This window comes from Anomaloglossus baeobatrachus, chromosome 4 (assembly GCF_048569485.1).
Source record: "Anomaloglossus baeobatrachus isolate aAnoBae1 chromosome 4, aAnoBae1.hap1, whole genome shotgun sequence".
Taxonomy (NCBI): domain Eukaryota; kingdom Metazoa; phylum Chordata; class Amphibia; order Anura; family Aromobatidae; genus Anomaloglossus; species Anomaloglossus baeobatrachus.
This window is the reverse complement of record NC_134356.1, coordinates 427,975,898-427,998,198: the sequence shown is the minus strand read 5'-3', so window position 1 is coordinate 427,998,198 and position 22,301 is coordinate 427,975,898. Positions and strand designations below refer to the sequence as shown.

The 22,301-nt window shown below is 43.6% G+C and overlaps 1 protein-coding gene across 2 annotated transcripts in view; it reads right to left on the bottom strand.

Moving 5' to 3' along the window:
• Positions 1-22,301, bottom strand: part of MIOX (myo-inositol oxygenase) — a 72,764-nt gene that overhangs the window by 25,252 nt on the left and 25,211 nt on the right. For both annotated transcript variants that reach the window (XM_075342629.1, XM_075342630.1), the window contains one exon: positions 1,600-1,762. In XM_075342629.1, coding sequence (XP_075198744.1) covers positions 1,600-1,762 — 163 coding nt within the window. The remainder of the gene's footprint in view (positions 1-1,599; positions 1,763-22,301) is intronic.

Genomic DNA, 22,301 nt, shown 5'->3' with positions numbered 1-22,301 from the left:
AGAGTTTTCTTTATTTTCATGACTCTAAAAATTGTAGATTCACATTGAAGGCATCAAAACTATGAATTAAAACATGTGGAATTAAATACTTAAAAAAGTGTAAAACAACTGAAAATATGTCGTATATTCTAAGTTCTTCAAAGTAGCCACCTTTTGCTTTCATTACTACTTTGCACACTCTTGGCATTCTCTTGATGAGCTTCAAGAGGTAGTCACCGGAAATGGTTTTCCAACAGTCTTGAAGGAGTTCCCAGAGATGCTTAGCACTTGTTGACCCTTTTGTCTTCACTCTGCAGTCCAGCTCACCCCAAACCATCTCGATTGGGTTCAGGTCTGGTGACTGTGGAGACCAGGTAATCTGGCATAGTACCCCATCACTCTCCTTAGTCAAATATCCCTTACACAGCCTGGAGGTGTGTTTGGGGTCATTGACCTGTTGAAAAATAAATGATGGTCCAACTAAATGCAAACCGGATGGAATAGCATGCCGCTGCAAGATGCTGTGGCAGCCATGCTGGTTCAGTATGCCTTCAATTTTGAATAAATCCCCAACAGTGTCACCAACAAAGCACCCCCACACCATCATACCTCCTCCTCCATGCTTCACGGTGGGAACCAGCCATGTAGAGTCCATACATTCACCTTTTCTACAAAGACACGGTGGTTGGATCCAAAGATCTCAAATTTGGACTCATCAGACCAAAGCACAGATTTCTACTGGTCTAATGTCCATTCCTTGTGTTCTTTAGCCCAAACAAGTCTCTTCTGCTTGTTGCCTGTCCTTAGCAGTGGTTTCCTAGCAGCTATTTTACCATGAAGGCCTGCTGCACAAAGTCTCCTCTTAACAGTTGTTCTAGAGATGAGAAGATGTGTCCAAACTTTTGGTCTGTACTGTGCATTAATTAAAAAGTCTCTTTTCTTCCCTCACTACACTTTGTAACTGCTTTGTTGTTGTTTTTGTTTACCTCCTGTTTGATGACATTTAATTTGAGATCCCCCAGTGAACACTAGGATACTAAAACAAGACGTTGGAATAGTCTCTGCTCTACTGAGCATGCGTTGTTTATCAACTCCTATCTGGTGAGGAAGCGCACTGTCACTGTGCATCAAAAGTAATATCACACAATGACAAGGGAGCTTTACTGAGCATATGTCAGAATTGCCAACTCACACATGCCTTTTAACCCATGTACTAACCCATCCTCTGAATGACGCTTCATTTCAGGGGATGACAGAGGCTGCAGCACTGACTGCAGCCTCTGCCCTCCGATGGCGTTTCGTTGAATATACCAGCATGCACTGGAGGTTCTCAAACAAAATCTCCTCAAACATAGTGTAGTGAGGGAATGATAGTGACTTTATAGTTAATGTATATTAGAAAAGATTAGATTAATATTTAAATAGACAGACATTTATGATGAAAATAATTGTTAGTTTTGAAGTTTCGGCTTACCCCTTACAATATAGTTAAACAGCTGCTACACAAAAAGTTTTCACCCTATACAGGACATGAATGAATAACCAAATCAACCCAGTTTCATGGTATCTTTTTGAATACAGTGTTTCTTAGGAGATGTATTTTGTAGCACTTGTATGTACCTTTGTCTGGGTGAGCCCTCCGGATACCCTCTGCTGTTTGATAAGCATGGAAGGAATTTGGGAAGTCCACATCCGGATCGGATTCATCCACTAGATTATCCAGCAAACTTAAAGCCTCCATCACACTCATCTTTTTATGTGTACAAGAACTCCAGAGTGCATGCTGGTTAGAAAATGTATATAAGATTTTAAAATTATACAGGACACAAATCACAAGTCTTTAAGCACTACTATTCAATATAATATAGTATTAGTACATGCATCATCTGAATTGTGTTCCCCTATAATGCTCTATTTCTTCTGCAGTGGTGGTAGTGAAAATCTTTGTTCATGTGGTGCTTTCTAGTTCTCATAGAACTATTGCTCCTTGAGAGCGGGAATACAGCCTCCTACTTGCCGATGCCCGTCATTCTTTTGATTAGCTGGCCTGGAATGACATCATCCTTATGGCGTGAGGCATATGTGATGTCACCCCAAGCAAGCAAATCAAAAAAAGAGGCCTGCGACCACATGCAGGTAACATGCGCTACGCCTCCTATGTAGTGACCACAGACCAGTGCCATTTCTGATGGAGTCGAGCTTAAAATCTCTTCACCTACAGTTGACATGCCACGCAATTTTTTTCTTCCTAATGTTCCGACATATACTTTGCTGATTTCATTCATTACTTTTCTGCTTTATGCATTAGCGCTGTCTGTGTAGGACTTCCTAACCTAGACCTATAAAAAACAACCTGTCATTATAATTCCTGACCTACTATTATATTACGATTATCTGCTGGATAAAATGTTCATTTTGCAGCAGGCTGTAAACAGACACCATTCATGAGTTTTAGACTCTTGTGTTGACTGACTATGCTATTTACAAAAAGTAAACCTTTCAATAAATATTGTGTCTAAAAAGTCAGTTATTAGTATCCATGAAAATGGGGTTTTCCATTATGCTAATAAGAGTTTAATTGTTTCTTAATGAAAAAATAAAAAATGGTTGTTATTGCATTCTTTTAACATTATCCACAAGGTTGTACTCCTTATGTCTAAATTGTTTAAAATGTGGTTGCCAAAGAAAATATTCACCTACTAAGCACAATTTGGTGGTCAATGTATTTACAGTAAAGTTTTAAACTGGTTCATTCTATTGTGCAACCATCGCCTTGCTTAAGCCTGTGGACATGTGCAATACACAGTAATTACATTACATATACTCAGCAGATCAAACTAAGTGGACTTGTGGATAAAGCACGACAGCAGTGTTTAGCTGTAAAGTGGATAGGCATCACTAGGAGGATTTTGCAAGCATCGCTGATCTGGGAGCTTCAGATTATTGCACTCTGCCTGCCTCTCCGATGTCTGTGATCAGCGCAGGGTAACTTGGGTGTCGACTCATAGACCTGTAGTTCCTAGGCAGGCTAGCAAGAGTTAATCACAGCTGGTCTGCTTGTAAATCTCCTTTAGTCACTTGTTATGAGAGAGCCAGTCATCTTCACTATCCTCATATATTTGAAGGCTGGCGACTTGCATTAGTGCCAGCTATAGCTTGTTTATACTGGACTGGAGAGATGGATTTTTCCAGGCTTACTGGTGATTATTATATTTTTCTTGTGTGCAGTTATGGTTCTAGCCCTTGTTGTCCTTTTGTTGCTCCTTACTTCACTTGCTTTTCTAATTAGTTTCTTACTGTTTATTCTTTAGAGTGTGCAGTGTGACTGAGTTTCTGTTATCCCTGTCTATCTCATCTGTGTTTCCATCACACTCCTGCCCCTTCCTTCCCTCAGCGGAGGGAAGAACAGATTAGCTTTACTCAGGAGTATAGTATAGTGAGGCAATGGACTCTGTCATCTCCACCATGAGGGGTAATCCGGAGGAAAGGGGAAAGGGATAGTGTAGGGTCCCCTTGTCCCTCACTATCCATCAGTCACATCGTAATAATAGGGCTGAGGAATTGTGGTAGAGTGGCATTCCAGCAACAACATGCACAGCTTTTTGGATTTCAATGCAAAACACAGTTCTCATATGAATGTAAACGACATAAAATATGTCTTTTAAATAAAATCAGTCCATTAATATTCTCATCAATAGTTTAGTGGATCCACAGATATCAATATTTCTTTGGGTAATAGAAAAGCTCCTCTAAAGAACACTTCTCTTTTCACTTGACCTTGAATAGGGGATAAAAGTATGATCACTTGGGTCCCTACTATGGGATTCCAGTACTCACTATATTAGGGGTCCTGTTTACCTTGTTTTTCTTCAACAGCCATGTGCATTTGAATATGGTAGTTGAGCATGCATGCAGCCAAATAGAGCTGATAAAAACAAGGGAGCACAGTGGTGGGGGTCTTAGCTGTGAGACCCCCAGTGATCATATATTGAGTAGTTTCAATATTAGAGTTGCCCATGTATGCTCTTGCTCCATATTTAGGATCTGATATGAGTATAACCACTACAAACAGACGGTGACATTTGGAGGATAAAGAGGTTCCACAAGAGGCTCATATATTTGTTACAATCCCCTCGAGGTACAACTCTGTACTACCTAAGGAGTGAAGCTGCAATGCCCATTCCTTTACCCAACTACAATATCCCACAATAAACACATTACTATTGTGAGAAGTGCCCGATCTTTATTGTCATTGATAACAGCATACGTCGGGGAGCTCAACCAAAACATGGAACTTTTCCCCATTGGTCATTTAGGCCACTTCTGCCCCTGGCTTGTTTTCATGCCCGTAACTCACCCAGGAAACACCTGCACTGGTCTGCTTCCTTCTGATGCCATTTTCCTACATGTATACATGAATTTTTTTTATTACAAAGTGCCATTTTTTACAAACTGTGCAGGAGTTTCTGGATGGCTGGCAACTCTACAATTGCAAGGACAAGGAACTGCTACTTCATCACGCTACCAGAGTGCCATAAATACACCCGGCACACGTTAACAACATCCATCATCGTAGGCTGCATTAGCACACGGCATCCATTATCACTCACTGCAGTAGGCCACCATAGTAATCTTTGTGCAGTGCACACCAGACACCTCCAATCATTCACAAGGCATCCTTCATGCACAACATAGTGTAATGGTGGTCAGCGCTAAGGTTGTCTCATTATTCAGTGCAGTCCTGACAGCCTTAAAGGGAACCTGTCAGGTCCACAAGCAGTTCTGGGTGCATGTTGCTAATCCCTGCCTAACTGTCCCTGTATACACTAACATAGATAGATTTTTAGAAAGAGTATTTCTGAAGATCTTTTACCGTATGCTAATGAGTGAGGGCAGCAGCCCCCTGGGCGTTGCTTCCCTTGCCAGTTGGCAGTCACCCCCATTAGCATGTTAGTACTTCCCTGTGGAGGTACTAATGTCGCGGGTGGGGAGGAGGCCGCCGCCGCTGCGCTTTCTCTGGCGCTCCGGTCCGGCGCTGCTGCTGCTGATGCTCGGTGGCTCGAATGGTGGGCCGGATCCGGGGATTCGAGCGGCGCTCCTCGCCCGTGCAGTAATAGGGGTGATTTTGGGGTTTGGGGAGTTGGTCTGTGACGCCACCCACGGTTTGTGGTGAGGTTGGGGCACCACCGCTGCTCTGGACGGGGATCCCGAGAGCGATGACAGGGAGCAGCCGAGATGTTTCTTTCCCCTCCGTGGGTAGGAGGATTTGGTGGTCCTGGGGCCCGGTGAGGTGACAGGGGAGGCAGGGTTGGCGAGGTGCAGGGTCGCGGGGGCAGCGCGGTGCCAGACGGCACGGTGGTACTGACTCAATGATGGATACAGAGTCTCCGGTAAAACAAACGGCTGGATGGACGGGTCCCGCAGCCGGCTGCTGTGGTTGCCCTGGAAGGTTGGTGGTGGCTGCCTTTCCTTGCACCTGTTGTGTATCTTCGGTCCCGATGGCTTCCCACCGGTAACCCGCTCCCCTGCTTGGATATGGGCCGAAGGAGCCCCTTTTGCCCGCAGGCTCTGGCCCTGGGAATTCTAACTGTGGCGGTAGTTGTATTTCCCTTTCTCGGTTTGGACGGTTGCCTTTAGTCTGGTCTTTGCTGCTAGGAAACCCCGGAGGTTCTGGTCGCTAACGGATCTGACCAGTTTAACGGCAACTCCAAGCCTGGTCGGGGTCGGCAGGCCCTGCCGGTTGGTGCTGGCTTCTCTTCACTCCCCGGTTCGGTACCGGCGGGCCACCGCCCGTCGCCGGTCCTGCGGTTCCGCGTCAATCAGCCTCTCCTGCAGACGGCCACCACCGTCTGCCAACCTTGCTCTCGGTGCCCGGGCCACGTACCCGGACACGGTCAGTCTGCTCCTCTACTACTCCTTCTTACTCCTTCTCTTTCACTCTCCCTAACTCCAACTGTCTTCCTTTCCCGCCTCCAGGACTGTGAACTCCTCAGTGGGTGGGGCCAACCGCCTGGCTCCACCCCACCTGGTGTGGACATCAGCTCCTGGAGGGAGGCAACAAGGATTTGTGTGTGACTGGTGTGCCTATCTCGGGGTGTGGGGTGTGTTGTGTCAGTACCTGTGACGACCTGGCTAGTCCAGGGTGCCACATTCCCCCTTGGTTAAATGCAGACCGTCTGCGGGCTGCCCGTCCATCACCGGTTTTATTTTTGTAAAAACTGTAGAAAAAGGTAGAAAACATTTAAACAAAGCATTTTTAGGTATCTTCTCTTAACGGGAGGCACGGTACTTTAACGTTACTAACGGTAGTCACTTTTATTAAAACATACAGCTTCCGCTCTCTCCCGCCCAAACAACCTGGCCCTGATGCTGCCCCTAAGAAGTGGGAAGCACCCCTTGACCCCAGTCCATCTCCAGGCTGCCCGAGCGGGTACGGGCATGGTGTTTCGCACCCTACGGTCTTTTCAGGGGACCCACATCCATGGGGAACCCCTGACCCTCGGAGGATGGCCACCGGTCCAGGTGGTGGCCGGGCCCCAGCCTACTCTGCTGCGGGCCCTAACTCCAATCTGTCTCTCCGGAGGCGGCTACGGATTTTATGCCAAATATTTACATTTCCACTAGTTTGTGGTTGCCCTGCAAGTTCTCGGGCGTGTCCGTAAGTAGTTCCTTACGCACGGTGCAAGGGGTCCCTACGGGGACAAACTTGCCGGCAACGGCCGGTTCAATCACTGTTGACAATCAAGTTAACATCTCGGTTGATTACTTTCATTCAATTACTTAACAACAGTACTGGTGGTCCCAACGGGGACAACGGTGCAACGGAGGGACCGCTGACTTTGGGGCGGCTACCTCCGCAGGGGGTCGGCCCACTCAGGGACCGGACGGTACATCGGGTTCTCCTTCCATAAGCAGTGCAGCCCGGAACCACTGATCGCCGTTGGAAACGGTGGTGGGAGCAGCGTGCTCGGAACCTCTTCTTCCATCAGCTGCACTCTCTCTGGACCTCCTGCTGCTGTGCTGGCCCCCGGCTCCCACGCAATCAAGGCTGGTTCAGGAGCTTGGGTGGCCTGATCGTGACGCGTCACGGCTGCAGCGGCCCCTTGCTCGCGGGCCCACACCACGGCAACCATTCTACGCATCTCCGCCTTCCAATCCAGCAGCTGCTGCAAGCTCTGCGCCCTCAACTTCAAGCAGAACCGGCCCAGCTTCCGCTCCAGCCAAGCAGCGGTCCCGGCGGGGAGCTCACCCGGGCTGCAATCCTCAAAGGCTACTCCACCTCGGTTCCCCCAGAGCTTAGACGCTCCGGTGGCGGGCGCTCCGGCGCTACAATTCGAGGACGCCGCCATCTCTCCATCCGCGTCCCCCCTTGGTCTTTTCTCAGCACCTCCTCTTCAGGGGCGGAGCTTCGGCTTTCGCGCCTCCACTGCTCAAGAGGGAAAATCTTCGTGCCCAAGATGGCGGCTTCTGAAATTTTTCGGCCGGACACCACCGGCGGGACACAAGGCGCACTTCTGTCAAAAGGCAGAACGGTAAGATCCTGTTTGTGATGCCAAGTTATGTCGCGGGCGGGGAGGAGGCCGCCGCCGCTGTGCTCTCGCTGGCCCGTGACGAAAGCTCTATAGCCGAAACGGCCGTTGGGAAGGATACTGGACCTCTCGCTGACCACTACATTCCTCCAGGTAACATGTGCCACTAGTTATTTATCCCACATAATGGTTGGGAGTAGGGTCCTTTGAATTTCAATGCAGCACAGTAATTGTTATTGTTATGTATATGGCACTGTGCTGATATTCCAGCATGTAATTTAGCTGTGATTCAAGGACACATTTACACAAGATTGTGGCTCTGCCCCCTGTCACATAGTGACTCATTTTTGCCTGGGGAATCGCTGACACTCTGAGTCCATATATACACATTTTTACTGTTTTGTAATTGTTATTTATCTATGGATATGATACCAGTTTGTCAGCTTTTGATACTTCTTGATACTTGTTTATACGATTTTGTCAGTGATTGATGGCCCGTGCCCTCACTTGTTTCGTGCCGCCCCGCACCTACCCCTGTGTCAATAAAGACCATCACTTTTGCATATTGGACTTTGGTCGTGTGGTTTCTCCTTGTATCATGATAGAATACGTATAGAGACATTTGCAGTATTCAACAGTGAACATTGACCTATAATGTGATATGATTTAGGCAATGTGAGAAAGGACATTGTGCACATCTCATCATGAAAATGAAAAAATATTGTCATACAATCAATACTGCTATCAGCGATTTGTTATTTTCATGAAAAAATATTTTCACACAATCAATATTGCTATCAGTTACTGTTTATAATGTAACTATTGGTTATCAATCATACAGCACCTTTGAGCCTATGATATGAGATTAAATAAATTCAGATTGCTTAGTATACATTATGTATACATACTACATGTATATGCATTCCTGTATGAGATAGATTATGTCACTTCTATATTCTTATGTTGATAGATATTTACAAGTGAGGCATACTATGGAGGCTTCAAAGCACATAATGACTGCAGTGAAATACATACTTTGATTCCCCAAAAATAAGACACTGTCATATTATTTTTGGTGTCGAATACTGTGCTATGGCTTATTTTCGGGGTAGGGCATATTCAAGGGGAAACACGGGTTGGGGGTAAGTTTACGCCCCAAAAACCACAACCAACTTTCCAGGAGAATCATACTTACCAGTCCCCAGATGTCTGTGTTGCTCCCAGGTCCTCCTTCGATCTTCAGATGGCACTCCGAGCAGATATGCTCCATGCAGTCCTGCCATGCTTCCGGCCGGCACTCTCACACACACACACACACCACATCCGGTGATATCTATTTTTTCTGGCTGGTAGGGGAACCTGAGACGCAGTGCAGTGGAGCATGAGGACCTGCAGTGGAACGCATTGAGGACCTTCCACTGCAGGTCCTCGATGCGTTCCAGCGCAGGTCCTCGCGCTCCACTGCACTGCATTCCAGGTTCCATGCCAGCCGGAATTAATACATATCACCGGATGTGGTGAGTGTGTGTGTGCGATCTGATGTGTGACTGTTTGTGCGATCTTATATGTGATTGTGCATGTGATCTGATGTTTGTGAGTGTGCGTTCCAGGTCCTTGATGCATTCCACTGCTGGTCCTCCTTTGGGGGTGTCTGCTTTCTATAATGAAGTGTCCTGCAGTATTCTTTAACTTTTTTAGCTGCATGGACACTTCATTATTGAACTGCGACTACGGCTTATTTTCTGGGTAGGGCTTATATTTAAGCCTTAGGCTGAAAAGGCTGAAAATTACTGCAAGGTATTTTCAGAGTACGGCTGATTTTCGAGAAAAGACGTTATATTAAAGTATTCTTTGCAACTTATGCACTATGTTACTATGGATGGGCCCAAACTGTACTTCTATCATGCTTCATATGGAGGCATAGAGTAACCACAAAAATCTTGACATATTACAAAGGTATTTGCCTCTAGAAAATTTACTTCTAATGGAAAATAAGGTGGAGGGACCATATGGCACATAAAGTGTACATGGGTCTCTAATACAGAAATGCAAGTATCCTGTGTCACTGTGCAGCCTGTACACAGCTGTGCAGTATGGATAAACTCCAAGGATTTTAGGCTCTGCTCTTAGCTTTGGCTAAGGCCCGCTTTACATGCTGCGATATCGTTACCGATATCGCTAGCGAGTGTACCCGCCCCCATCGTTTGTGCGACACAGGCAAATTGCTGCCCGTGGTGCACAAAATCGCGCGGACCCATCACACTACTTACCTGCCTAACGACGTCGCTGTGACCAGCGAACCGCCTCCTTTCTAAGGGAGCGGTTCGTTCGGCGTCACAGCGACGTCACTAAGCGGCCACCCAATAGAAGCGGAGGGGCGGAGATGAGCTGGACGAACATCCCGCCCACCTCCTTCCTTCCTCATCGCGGGCGGCCGCAGGTAAGGTGAGGTTCCTCATTCCTGCGGTGTCACACGTAGCGATGTGTGCTGCCGCAGGAACGACGAACTACATTGTACAAGCAGCAGCAACGATAATTGGGATGAGCAAATAGATAGGGTAACAGATGGATATTCAATGCAAAATAAAGGGCCACTCAAAATAGCAATGAGGAAATGTAGAAGGTTGAGTTTCATATGGCCAAACATAGTTCCAAAGAGATGACAAGTACACCCACGTAAATAACAATTATTTATTACAGATAATTCACATATAAATAGGGGTACTGGTATTAGAAAAAGCTGGATTCATAAAATACAAAACAGAAACGCCCTCCCTCTCCTTACCGGACCTTGGACACGGCTACTATATAGACATTTAATATGGGTAAGCAGTTGCTCTAAATTATGCACAACCTATGGGCTTCTCTGTGTGTTATACCCTTTGGTGGGCCTCATGAATGAGACTTTACCCCATGGGTTGTGCAGTATGTCTGCCTATATAGAATATTTACTAATGCTGTCTGGGTCCCTGGAAGGGTTTCTCTGTTTGTTCTTTAATCCTTCACTGTTTTGTATTTTATGAATCCAGCTTTTTCTAATAACAGTACCCCTATTTATATGTGAATTATCTGTAATAAATAATTGTTATTTACGTGGGTGTACTTGTCATCTCTTTGGAACTATGTTTGGCCATATGAAACTCAACCTTCTACGATAATTGGGATGAGGGGGTGATGTCACCGATGAGCGATTTTGAACGTTTTTGCAACGATTCAAAATCGCTCATAGGTGTCACACACGACATCGCTAAAGCAGCCTGATGTGGGTCACAAATTCCATGACCCCAACGAGATCACTTTAGCGATATCGTAGCGTGTAAAGCCACCCTTAGTCATCACCTATATTCTACTCAAACCCAGAGCTGCCTTTTACTTTACTAAGCTGTTAATGAATGGCATCATGTTTAGAGCTGATAGAGAAAAGTATGCTGAATCATTGGGTTAGTGCAAAGAGCTAGATCTCACTCTTTCACTATGGGAGGGGCCATGGAGAGCTGTCGGATCCTGATCTGCATGCGGGGATCCCACAACTCAGAAGTTTGGGTCTGACTTTAACTAGAAAGTCTTCCCTTTTGGGGAGTATTAGGATTACTTTTGAGCACTTTCAACAATAACATTATCTGGAGCTGCCATTTTGATTACATAAAAAGGGCAGCCGCAGACTGCTTAAAGGTGCTCTCTAATTAAAGATCTGATTCTGCTGTCTGTTCGAGAAGTGAATAGATGTAACAATAGAAAATGGTGAGGTGCTCATTTGTGTGAAACAGTCGGGTGTGAAGGAGGGGGATTGAATCATGGACAGGTTTACCTGAGTAGGTTGTGCGGTTTGAGGCACAACACTAGTGATAGTTGGAAAGAGACTGCAGCACACATTGCCAGTCCCCCAGAAGAGATGATGAGACCACCAAAACAAAAGAAAAATCAGGTAATGGAGAGGCGCTGCCCCAAGTAGAATAATAAGACTTTATTAAGAAGCAACGCGTTTCAATCGCGATCCGCTGTCTTCATCAGACATGACAAAAAACAAACTGAACAGAATTAATATAACAGATTTAAACATGTGGCATTGTCAATAAGGGTTAACCCATTGCAGGCTGAACTAACCTTGCCCCAAAAAACATGAAAATTACACTCTTAGCAGAATATAAAATATTGATTTATTTAAAATGTTGTTTGTAGAACCCAATAATTGCAATCAAAAAGATTCTGTTCATATATCTAAAACAAATTGTATGTTATTAACTATCATTTGTATAGTCCACACTTAGCAAGTATGATATATGCATTTGTTTATCCCATTGGGTAGCAGGGTTGTTCATTTAAAAATCCAAAAGGATTTCCTGTTAACTACCGTAATCGCTGGAATCTATTTTCACAGCTATCAAGTATTTGTTCAATTATAGTGAGCTCTGATATTTCGGATCCTTTGAAAAATGCTTAGAAAGGCTGTGGTTTAGAATGCCCTTTTGGATATTATATCTGTGCTTGTTCATCTTGATATGTATGGGGAGGGAGGTGCACCCTACATATTGTAAACTGCAACTACGCTGAAGCGCATGAAATGATACAAGAACATTGACAATTTAAAAAAACTCTTGATTCAAAAACTATCACCTGTGACAATGGATAAAAATCTTTCCTGCCTGGATGAATATATTTGCAGCATTTTCATTTCTGACATTTGCCTGATGAAGAGAGCAAAACGCTCTTGAAACGCATTGCTTGTTCATAAAAATCTTATTATCTTACTTGGGACAGCTCCTCTCCATTGCCCGATTTTTCTTCTATTTTGGGGAAGTTAATGGATGGCAGCTGCCTGTCACTGTGATTTTACTCTCAATGGACTCCTGACTCTAATTTACTCTATGAGACCCCCCATTACTAATCTGTAAGTGAAAAGAAATAAACACAAACATTGAAAAAATTCTTTATTTGAATTAAAATACAAAAGCACACCCTCTTTCACCCCTTTATTTACACCCAAAACATGCAGACCCGAAGTAAAACAAAAGGGGTGAAAGTGGGTGTTTTTTCTATTTTATTTCAGATAAAGGATTTTTTCGGTGTTTGTGATAATTTCTTTTCACTCACAAATAAGTAATGGGGGTCCCACTGATGCCTTCTATTAGTAATCTAGGGCTTAGTGGCAGATGTGAGCTGTTATTAACCCCTTATTATACTGATTGCCATTGCACCAGTGGAATCGGGATGAGCCGAGTAAAGTTCCGGGATTGTCACAATCCTGGGTGGCTGCAAGCTGCTATTTTTAGGCTGTGGTGGCCCAATAAACATGGGTCTCCCCAGCCTGAGAATACCAGCTCCCAGCTGTCGGCTTTATCATGGTTGGGTATCAAAATTGGGGGGGACCGCAAGCTGTTTTTAAAAATAATTTATTTAAATAATTTTAAAAAAGCTGCATGCAGTTCCTCTTATTTTGATACATAACCAAGATAAGCACCTGGCTGGGATCTGCATACTGTAGCCTTATGCTTTAGCTGTGCTGGGTATCATAATATGGGGGGACCCTACGTCAGGTTTTTCCCTTTTTTTTTTTTACAGCAATTGAGATGCACACACAGCGCCTCTGAATGAAAGCAGTCAGGCATGCTGTCACACAGGGTGGGGACGCGACTTACTACAACCGTTCAAAGACACGGGGACTGCCAGTGGGCAGGGAAAGCAGTGCATATGCATGAAGGATAGTGATTGGCCTGGAAGTAGCGTTAGAGCCATGCGGAAGACTCGGTAAGTAGAACGCGCTTGCTCCAATTGCCTTATCCCTTCTACTACCATTTTAAATAGCCGTATTCTGGTCTCCATAGACTTTTATAAGGACTGGCGTTCAGCTAGATATCCAGGATCAATTCCGGGCCTGAACCAGGTTTCTTTTTTAAACCCGGTTTGAATCGCCGATCTCGGGAATCTGCGAGTCTGTCCATCACTAGTTAAAGGATGAAGGCCAGGGCAACCCCTTTGTTTTCGAAACAGAGTAGCTTGCACTAATTATGTTTGTGGCAGCCATGATGAATCTACCAGGTGACTACTAACAGTGAGCGCATGACAGTTATACCCATGTAGAGGCCAGAGGTTGCCATGTTTCTTTAATGGAGGATTGGGGATAAGAGGGCAGAATATCTCCGTCACCAGCTAAGTGATATATGAATTACATTTTTATTTCATGTAGATATATAAAAATAATACAAAATTATCTGTGCTAGCAGAGTGATGTATATAATACATTTATGGTATATTGTCAGTAGATAATACAAAATAATTTTTTTGTTTACTTTTGTAGTGCTTATTCTAGATTAGTGGGGTTTTTGTGGCATGAGTTGACCTTTTGACTAGTAATATCTTGGGGTACTTATGACTTTTTGATCACTTTTTATTCTATTTTTTCTGAAGAAGGAGGAACAAAGCAACAATTCTGCTGTTGTTTTCATGCGGGTTATATAATGTACATGTTATTTAGCTCTGGTCTTCACAGATGTGGTAATACCAATTATGTGTCCTCTTTTTTACATGATAATATTTGTATTATTGTACAGAATGGACTTTGACAGTGTTGTTGGTGGAGTATTTCAGGATCTGGGTCTCTAGCATGAATTTTGCCCAAGGGTCACAATTTATCTAAAACCGGCCCTAATTATACTTTGGCTTCCAGTGCATATTTTTTCAAATACCTTCTGTTAAGTAAGATAAACATACACTAATCGACCATAGCATGAAAATAACTTGTGTTGTTTAGGTCTCATTTGTCCTATCAAACAAATCAAGGGACAAATCCACAAATCCTAACAATGGGGTTCTTCAAAAATGTAATAAAATAGCCCCCATCACATAATTCAAATGACAGCCCGGACTAGTCATGTGTTAGCACAGACTGAAGAAACACTGCTCCGGAGATCTATGTTCTATTTGCCAGAGAAGCTGTATTGTAAGCATTCATACCGGAGCTGCCTGAAAAGAATATGACACGAGAAGAAATACATTTTTTCCTTGGCTGACCAAGCATATAGGACTGAGGCTGGATAAAAATGTCCTTTGTGCTCAGTCAGGCAAGGAGATTTATGATTAATCTGTTTTTATTAAATTTTCACAAAATAAACATAAACAACATTATAGAAGAAAGTAAGAAGGCAGTAGTAAAGAATAAGAAAAGATTAGATAGAAAGTTCTCAAGTGTGGTCCCTCTCCGTGTCCAACGATCATATATACTCCATTACATATAATGACTATAATGCAAATCAAAGTCTTATCATTTACTCTACAGTAACATTACTCCCTATATGGCCAATTCCAAAATACTTCTATTCCCGAATCCCTTCAATTTCGGATGCGCTTCAGATGAATTGACTTATGTAAAATTATCTCCATTTACTGTCTTACGCACAGCCGTAACCATGCTATTTTCCAATTTTTCGGTCTGGGGAGGATCTTGAGCGTAGTCCCCTCGTTAACAATATGGCTTGCACCTGATTAGGATAAGAGTGCGGACCTAAAAGTGGTATATGTAAGAGTAGGGAGTGAGCTTTGCGCCCAAGGTGCAGAATAATGAAGTCCCAGAGTGGATTGGATTACAGAGAATGTGTATGAAGCGAAAAAGGGAGGAATAAGATGCTCTAGTGTAACAGGGGAGAGAACTAGAAGAGAAAAGGAAGGGAAGAGAGAGAACGAGAAAGAGAACTAGGGAATAAAAGAGAGAGGAGAGAGAAGAGAAAAAAAAGGGGGGGGGAAGGAGTGTAAGATTTGGGGGGGAACTATGAGAATAGGGGAGGATTAGGGGGAGGGGATTGAGAGAGGGGGAGGGGAGAGGTGATGGGGTTAAGGGTAGATGTGACACGCCGGCGCCCTTGAACTCCCCTTTACTGAGCCAATAACCTCGAAAAATCCTGGGTTTCTTTAAACATAATCCAAGGTAGGCAATGAGATTTATTTCTTCTAATGTCACATTCCTTCTCTGTCAGCTCACTGATAGATTTGCTTATGATACAGCTCCCCTGTCACTTGAGACACAGGTCTTGGGAGCTGTGTTTCATCATACTACAACCTGTGCTGACACGTGATCAGAACAAGCGGCTATTTAAAATATGTGACGGAGACCATTTTATTACAGTTATGCAATTTATAAGGAGTTTATTGGTATTTGGAACCAACACATTATCTGCAAATCCTTTAGTGTGTCTATCAGATCTGATATTTGCATCAAAATAAGGATAGTTCACTATAGGGGACCTTGCTTGGTGCTACATGACGTATATAGTTGTTATGATCATATGTGAGTTTGTGCTCTATGACAGATATACACATTAAGCTCCTGCTGTAGCTGCTGCAATCAGTGTTCTCACATTCACTGGCATTATAACCCCTCAGATTCTGACGTCAATTTGTCAAAAGAACTAATGTAAAAACATTTTTTTTAAATATTTAAAAAAAAAATCTGTTTTCCCAATAAAAGGTTTAATGTTGTTAAATAAATCTACCTTAAAAAATATCACATATTTGCTATTGTCACATCCATAATAATAATAATAATAAGAAGAAGAAGAAGAAGAAGAAGTACTATAACACTATATAATTATTTATCCTGAACAGTAAATGCTGCCCAAAGGTTTTGAAAAAATGCCAAAAATACTGTTCTTGTTCAGCACAACTCACAAATATTTAAATAAAACTTGATCAAAAAGTTGTACATCTCCCAAAATGCTACTAATACAGCTACAGCATGTAATACACAAAAGAAAACTGTCATACAGCTCTGCAAATGTAGAAAAATGTATATAAATTCTATCACTTGGATATCAGTATTGACATATTGAACTGTATTATAAAACGATATTATTATCTATCTCGTACGGTGAATGCAGTAAGAAAAAACTGTGAAAAACAATACTAGAGTTGATCTTTTTTGCTTATCCAGATTCACAAAAAAACTAAAATAAAAAGTGATCAAAAAATCGTATATAGTCAAAAATGGCACCGGCTTCTCATATGTATATATATATATATATATATATATATATATACATACACAGTACAGACCAAATGTTTGGACACACCTTCTCATCTCTAGAACAACTATTAAGAGGAGACTTTGTGCAGCAGGCCTTCATGGTAAAATAGCTGCTAGGAAACCACTGCTAAGGACAGGCAACAAGCAGAAGAGACTTGTTTGGGTTAAGGGTGGCTTTACATGCTACGATATCAGTACCGATATCGCTAGCATGCGACCCGCTCCCATCTTTTGTCACGCACAAAATCGCGCACCCGCGTCACACATACTTACCTGCATAGCGACGTCGATGTGACCGGCGTACCGCCTCCTTTCTAAGGGGGCGGTCTGTTCGGCATCACAGCGACGTAACTAAGTGGCCGCCCAATGAAAGCAGAGGGGCGGAGATGAGCAGGATGAACATCCTGCCCATCTCCTTCCTTCCGCATTGTGGCCGGCGGCAGGTAAAGAGATGTTCCTCGTTCATACGGGGGTCACACACAGCGATGTGCACTGCCGCAGGAACGAGGAACAACAACGGCAAAGCGATAGTATCGATAATTGGGAGCGGACCCCCATGTCAACGAGGAGCGATTTTGGACATTTTTGCAACGATCCAATATCGCTCCTTGGAGTCACACTCTACGAGATCGCTACAGCGGCCAGATGTGCGTCACAAATTCCTTGACCCCAACGAGATCGCTGTAGCAAAATCGGAGCGTGTAAAGCCCGCTTAAAGAACACAAGGAATGGACATTAGACCAGTGGAAATCTGTGCTTTGGTCTGATGAGTCCAAATTTGAGATCTTTGGATCCAACCACCGTGTCTTTGTAGAAAAGGTGAACGGATGGACTCTACATGCCTGGTTCCCACTTTGAAGCATGGAAGAGGAGGTGTGATGGTGTGGGGGTGCTTTGCTGGTGACACTGTTGGGGATTTATTAAAAATTGAAGTTAAAAGAAAAAGATTTTGGTACCATGTTAGCCAGTTTATTCAAAATTGAAGGCATACAGAACCAGAATGCCTACCACAGCATCTTGCAGCGGCATGCTATTCCATCCGGTTTGCGTTTAGTTGGACCATCATTTATTTTTCAACAGGACAATGACCCCAAACACACCTCCAGGCTGTGTAAAGGCTATTTGACTAAGAAGGAGACTGATGGGGTGCTACGCCAGATGTCCTGGTCTCCACAGTCACCAGACCTGAACCCAATCGAGATGGTTTGGGGTGAGCTGGACCGCAGAGTGAAGGCAAAAGGGCCAACAAGTGCTAAGCATCTCTGGGAACTCCTTCAAGACTGTTGGAAAATCATTTCCGGTGACTACCTCTTGAAGCTCATCAAGAGAATGGCAAGAGTGTGCAAAGTAGTATTCTAAGCAAAAGGTGGCTACTTTGAAGAACCTAGAATATAAGACATATTTTCAGTTGTTTCACTTTTTTAAGTATTTCATTCCACATGTTTTAATTCATAGTTTTGATGCCTTCAATGTGAATTCACAATTTGTAGAGTCATGAAAATAAAGAAAACTCTTTGAATGAGAAGGTGTGTCCAAACTTTTGGTCTGTACTATATATATATATATATATATTGTCTATGATAGAAGTAAAATAGTAAAACATAACAAAACATTATTGTATTGTCATTACAGTATTCACAGACATAATCCAGATAATGTGTTGATTAAACCTAATACTGGATCTAAAATGGCAATTTCTTTTGAACATTCCACCTTCAATAAAGTGGAATAAAAAGTAATCAAATAGTCACTTGCGACCGTAAATGTCACCAGAAAACATCTTGTTGAGCAAAAAAAATAAGCTGTCGCACAGCTCAATTAACAAATATTGTAAAATGTATATCTCTAAGGATATGGCAACAGAAAAACAAACAACTTTCTTTTTTCATAGTGAATTTATTGTACAAAAGTAATAAAACATAAAAAAAAGTTGGTATCAGCATAATCGCTCTGACCGACAGAATAAAGGTTGTGCAGCACGACGGGAATAGTGGAAAATGTATAACATCAAAAGCCACCAGAAATTCAGTTTTGTTTCTACTTCTCCCTAATAGATATTAATAAAAGTTACTGATAACTCATGTCACGGGTGGGGACACAGGCCACGGCCAATGGGGAGCTACCTGAGGCGCTCGGATCCGGGATCGTGGATGTGGCTCGAGTGGCAGCCGGACCAGGGCTCGTGCAGCAGCCCGTTGCCCACAACTTAATAAAGGGGGTATTGACAGGGGAGAGTTTGTCAGTGACGCTACCTGTGGGTTGTGGTGATAGTTTGGTTACACCGCCGGGGCAGCAGGATGATATCCCCTCCATGGGTAGGGGAGGTGTTGTCCCGGGGCCCAGGTGTAGGTGATGTGCAGTGCTGGGGCGCCATCTGCAGGCTGGACCGGATGACACCGGTGTACTCACAGTTGTTGAATAAACCACACAAAGTCCAAGTAGTAAACCAAGTGCTGGATACCGGTAGCCTCCGGAGGGGTGTGCTCGGGTCCCGCACACCGGTTAACAGGACAGGGGCCCTTCCTCCTGCACTTCAGTGTTTTGTCTTGTGTGTTGACTAGTCCGCATAAAACGGGAAAAGTCCGCTCCTGGTGTCTTTGCTGTGGGAGCTGTTGCCTGCGAGATCTGACCCTTGGGATTTTTGCAGGCACTTGCAGACGCCCTATTCCCCGTGTTGGGCGTCCGTCTTGCTCTATCTGGGCTCCCTGGTGGGACAAGACATGGAATCTTGTCCACTGCTGGCTAATTAACAAGGGGCTTGAAGCTGTCCTCGCCCTAGGGTCCAGGCACCCCGACTGTGCACGGCCTCCGGACCTGATTCCTGCTGTCGGCACTGGCGAGCTACAACCCTTAAGGTCTCCTGTGACTGGATCTCCGTCGCCTGTGGCCCTGCTCTGCCATCTGCCACCTAGTCAGCTCAGGTAGTCCGGTAGTCCGGGAGCTACAACCGCCGACTACCACTCCACTCCTCTCACTTCCTCTGTCCAGACTAGACTGTGTCTCAGCTCTCATTCCTCCACTCTACTGACGTGTTATCTCCCCTGACACCTCAGGACCCCTAGTTGGGCGTCACCATCTTCCTGGCCCCGCGCACTGATGTGTCCCTATTGTATTGGGGGGGTGACTAGGCTTTGTGGCTGGTGTTTGTACCTGTGTGTGGGGTTATGTTAGTAGGCAAGGAGGAGAGAGTCCTGCATCTGTAGGATGGATACAGTCTCCTGTGACAACCTGGTTTTGCCAGGGCGTCATACTCATATTAGCCCAAAATGCTGCTACTGACAAATACAACTTTTCCCCCCAAAAAACAAACCCTCGTGCATATCTACCAAGGATAGAATACAAATACATTGGGCTTGATTCATTAAAGGGAACCTTTTAGGTCCCTTATGCCACCCAAGCCAGCAGCATTCACATTTGCTCATCAAAATTCTCTTCCTAACCAGTCCTGTATAACCTCATTCTCTAAAATCCATGTCTAAAAATGTATTTATTACCTCAATTTTTTGTATGCTAATTAGGGTCTTAAATGATTGAAGGGGCATTATTTTCCCAGACTAATCAGAATTTTCTCCATGTTATCATGCCCCTGTGGGAGTAATTACATGATTTCCATGACCCAGCATTATTGCAGCTGCTGAAAATCTTGCACATGCGTGTGGCTCATTTCAGCAGTGTCAGTGTGTCTCTCAAGCTGGGTGTATGCGTCTCATCTTCAGAGTGGATGTGCCTGTGCCAAATTTACAGGAGCTGGCTATGATGTTGGCTCATGGAAATCATGTCATCATGCCCACAGGGGCATAATAACATGGAAAGAAGGCTGACTAGACTGGGGAAACAACGCCCTTGAGACTAGTCAAGGCCCTAATTAGCATATGAAAAACAGAGGTAATAAATGCTTTTTTTTTTACACATGGATTTAGAGAATGATGTTATACAGGGCTGATTAGGAAGGGAATTTTTAAGTACATATGTGAATGCTGCTGGCTTGGATGGCATAGCGGACCTGACCGATTCCCCTTAAGACTGTAGTAGCACGCGCCAGTCTTAATGAAGGGCTAGCTGGAGTACAACCCCTGGCAAAAATGATGGACTCACCTGGCTCTGACGATGTTCATTCAGTTGTTTACTTTTGTTTAAAAAAAGCAGATCACAGACATGGCACAAAACTACAGTCATTTTAAATGGCAACTTTCTGGCTTTAAGAAACATTAAAAAAAATCATGAAAACAATGTGCTAGCCAGTAACGGTTACTTTTCAAGGCCAAACAGGGGGAAACATTATGGAATCATGAAAAACAAACAAAAGAACACTCCAATACATCACTAGTATTTTGTTGTACCGTACTCTTCATCAATCTGGCTCCAACTTCCTCTGATTGCTGTTGCTAGATCAGCTTTGTAGGTTGGAGCCTTGTCATGGACTATTTTCTTCAACCTTCACCAAAGATTTTCAATTGGATTGAGATCTGGACTTACAGGCCATGTCATTGACCTTATGTGCCTTCTTTCAAGGAATGTTTTCACAGTTTTTGCTCTATGGCAGGATGCATTATCATCTTGATAAATTATTTCATCATCCCCACAAATCCTTTCAATTGATGGGATAAGAAAAGTGTCCAAAATTTCAGTGCAACCATCTCCCCAGTGCCTTTACCTGACATGCAGCCCCCATATCATCAATGACTGTGGAAATTTACATGTTCTCTTCAGGCAGTCATCCTTTTATTGTTTTGCTTTTCTGTATGTAAATCCCATTTCCTTTAGGCGTTACAGTTTACAGCTTACAGTTCGGTCCCAGACATTGACTCCAGTTTCCTCCCATTCGTTCCTCATTTGTTTTGTTGTGCATTTCCTGTTTTGGAGACATATTGCTTTAAGTTTCCTGTCTTGACGCTTTGATGTCTTCCTTGGTCTACCAGTATGTTTGCCTTTAACAACCTTTCCATGTTGTTTGTATTTGGTCCAGATTTTAGACACAGCTGACTGAATAACCAACATCTTTTGCAACATTGCGTGATGATTTACCTTCTTTTAAGAGTTTGATAATACTCTCCTTTGTTTCAATTGACATCTCTCGTGTTGGAGCCATGATTGATGTCAGCCCAGTGGTGCAATAGCTCTCCAAAGTGTGATCACTCCTTTTTAGATGCAGACTAAGCACCAGATCTTATTTGATGCAGATGTTAGTTTTGGGAATGAAAATTTACAGGGTTATTCCAAAATTATTTCCTCAAAATTGAGTGATTCCATAGTTGTTTCCCCCTGTCTAGTCTTCAAAAGTAACTGTTGCTGGCTAGCACATTATGTTTTCATGTTTTTGTTTAGTATTTCTTAAAGCCAGAAAGTTGTCATTTGAAATGACTTTAGTTTTGTGCCATGTCTATGATCTGCTTTTTTTAAACATTAGTAAACAACTGAATGAACATCCTCAGAGCCAGGTGATTGCATAATTTTTGCCAGGGGTTGTACAATGAAATATACTTATTAATAGACATACTCCAATTAATGTATTCAGCGCATCTTGTGAGTGGCTTAGGCCTCCGCGTTTCCAGTGCGGCTCCAGTCATCTCTGACTAACATAACTTCAATTCCAATTTTCCAACTTACACTGTGGCTTATGTGTGAACCTAAGTGGCTTTTACAATGTAATCCTATGGAATGTCAGAAACTGGCTCCATTTATAAAAGAGACTTCCGGTCCACACTTAAACTGCACTGTGAAATGGCGAGTTGGAACTGAAGTTACGTGAGTCAGAAAAGGACCAGAGTGCTATCGGAAAC